Here is a 2018-nt window from a genome sequence, read left to right on the forward strand (position 1 = left end):
CTGAGAGGAGACCTCCTAGTCCTTCTGGAAGAAACCATCGCAGTCCCGCTGAGAGGAGACCTCCTAGTCCTTCTGGAAGAAACTATCGCAGTCCCTCTGAGAGGAGACACCAGAGTCCGTCCAGTAGTAGAAACCATCTCAGTCCTTCTGAGAGGAGACATGACAGTCTCTCTGAGAGGAGACATCACAGTCCCTCTGAGAGAAGACATCACAGTCCCTTGGAGAGAAGCTGCCATAATCCCTCTGAGAACCATCACAGTCCCTCTAAAAGGAGACGTAACAGATCCTCTGAGAGGAGAAGTCAGAATTCTGTGGTGAGGAGCCGCCGCAGTCACTCTGAGAGGAGCTACCGCAGTCACCCTGAGAGGCACCGCCGCAGTCACTCTGAGAGAAACCATCACAGTCCCACTGAGAGAACCCTTCACAGTCCCTCTGAAAGGAGCCCACAATGTCCCCCGAAGGAGAGACTCAAGCATAGTTCCCCTAAAGAGAGGCCCAGACATAGTTTATCTAAAGATTTCATGAGTTACTCAAACACATCTAGAGACCACACAAAAAGATCCAAAAGCAGAGCAAGTTTGGAAGTCTGCAGCTAGATGAGGCGAGATGGGCCCCCTGTTGTTTCCCTCAAGTCTTCACCTAGCTGCCCTTTCCTGGATACGTCCCTGCTCAGCCACTGCTTCCAGTTACTGTGCCCTCTGCAATGAAAGGGCATGTCTCTCTACTTGTGGTGGGTAGGGAGTGGGAGGGCTGGCAAAAATGGGTCTGTAATTTCTCTAAGATCAATAAAGGGGCAATAACTGATCTCCATGTGCATCTAGAAAGACCACCGGTCCGGTGGGTGGAAGGGACGCAAGATGTGGTGCAGAGGTTTGAAACTAGAGGCAGAGGTTTCAAGGCCCGGCTAAGGCTCCAAACTCCGCCCTTTCTCCCCAGAGCTCACACGCAGGCTCTCAAGTTCTGCACAGCCCCTGGTGGGGGAGGGGGCGGGGGGCGGGGTCTCAGAGGAATCCGAGGGTGAATCCTCACGTGACTTCCTCAGCCCCCTCGGAAGCTGCTAGGCGGAAGTAGATGTTCTGAGGAGAGCTAGGTGGCGCCGAGCGCACATCCGGGAGAGGCGAAGAGAGCGGAAGTGGCGTTGATCTGGCCGGAGCTCTTGGGTGAAATTGTTAGGCGTGGAGAGGGAGTGATGTCTTCCAGAGTCGGTGCAGTACCCGCTGTGAGTTTCTTGGTTTGACCGTTATGCTTTAGATGTAGCGCTGTCGAGCCCGGAACACGCGGTCCCTCGCTTTTGTCTCTTCCTCAGAGTTGGTTTTATCAGAGCCCATCATAGGCCCCACCCTTCTAGATCAGACCACTTGCCTCTTTTTTCTTATCCCACTTTTTGCTGCCTGTTTCCCACCTCCCTGGACTTAGTTCCTCGCCATATTGCTATTAGTTTGTATTCTTTCCACATCCCCAATGCCGTTTGGTCTTTTCACCTCCAAGAACCTCTGTCTGGGACAGGGCTTTGAGAATGGGGGAAGATGAAAGCTCTTGGATTGTTACCCGCCTTTGCAACGTAGGAAGATAGGACGGCACGCCTTTACTAAAAAGTATTGCCTTCTTCCGTCTGAGGCAGTTGCCTCAGGAGAGCTTCGTTTCTTCTGGGGATGGGGAATTCGTCTTTTTGTGGTCGAGGTTCAGGGGTTCTTAGCACTCACTCGTATGCTTGTGATTTGCTAGACTCCGGGACCCACATCCTTTAAGCAGCAGAGGAGGACGAGGATCGTGGGAGCTAAGAAGTAAGTAGGTTTTTCTGAAGTCCTTATTTATGTGTCCGCCAGCGCTGTCCAGTAGGACTTGCTGCGATAAAGAAATGTTCTGTATCTGCCCTGTGCAGTATCATGGCCACTAACCCCCTGTAACTTTTGAGCACTTGAAATGTGGCTAGTGCAACTGAGGAACTGATTTTTAAATTTTAGTTTTAACTAACTTAAAGTAACCACCTGTAGCTAGTGGCTATTGGATTGGACAGT

The 2018-nt window shown here is 51.5% G+C and overlaps 1 protein-coding gene across 1 annotated transcript in view; it reads left to right on the forward strand.

The window, feature by feature from the left end:
• CUNH2orf16 (chromosome unknown C2orf16 homolog) overlaps positions 1 to 600 on the forward strand; it is a 12163-nt gene extending 11563 nt beyond the window's left edge. The window contains 2 exon segments of the mRNA XM_023511821.1: positions 1 to 533; positions 535 to 600. The exon segment at positions 1 to 533 is cut by the window's left edge and continues 5314 nt beyond it. Of these exon segments, the coding sequence (XP_023367589.1) occupies positions 1 to 533; positions 535 to 600 (599 nt within the window).
• The last annotated feature ends 1418 nt before the right edge of the window (positions 601 to 2018 follow it).

The sequence above is a fragment of the Otolemur garnettii genome, unplaced genomic scaffold (genome assembly GCF_000181295.1).
Source record: "Otolemur garnettii isolate 467f Iridium unplaced genomic scaffold, OtoGar3 scaffold00022, whole genome shotgun sequence".
Taxonomy (NCBI): domain Eukaryota; kingdom Metazoa; phylum Chordata; class Mammalia; order Primates; family Galagidae; genus Otolemur; species Otolemur garnettii.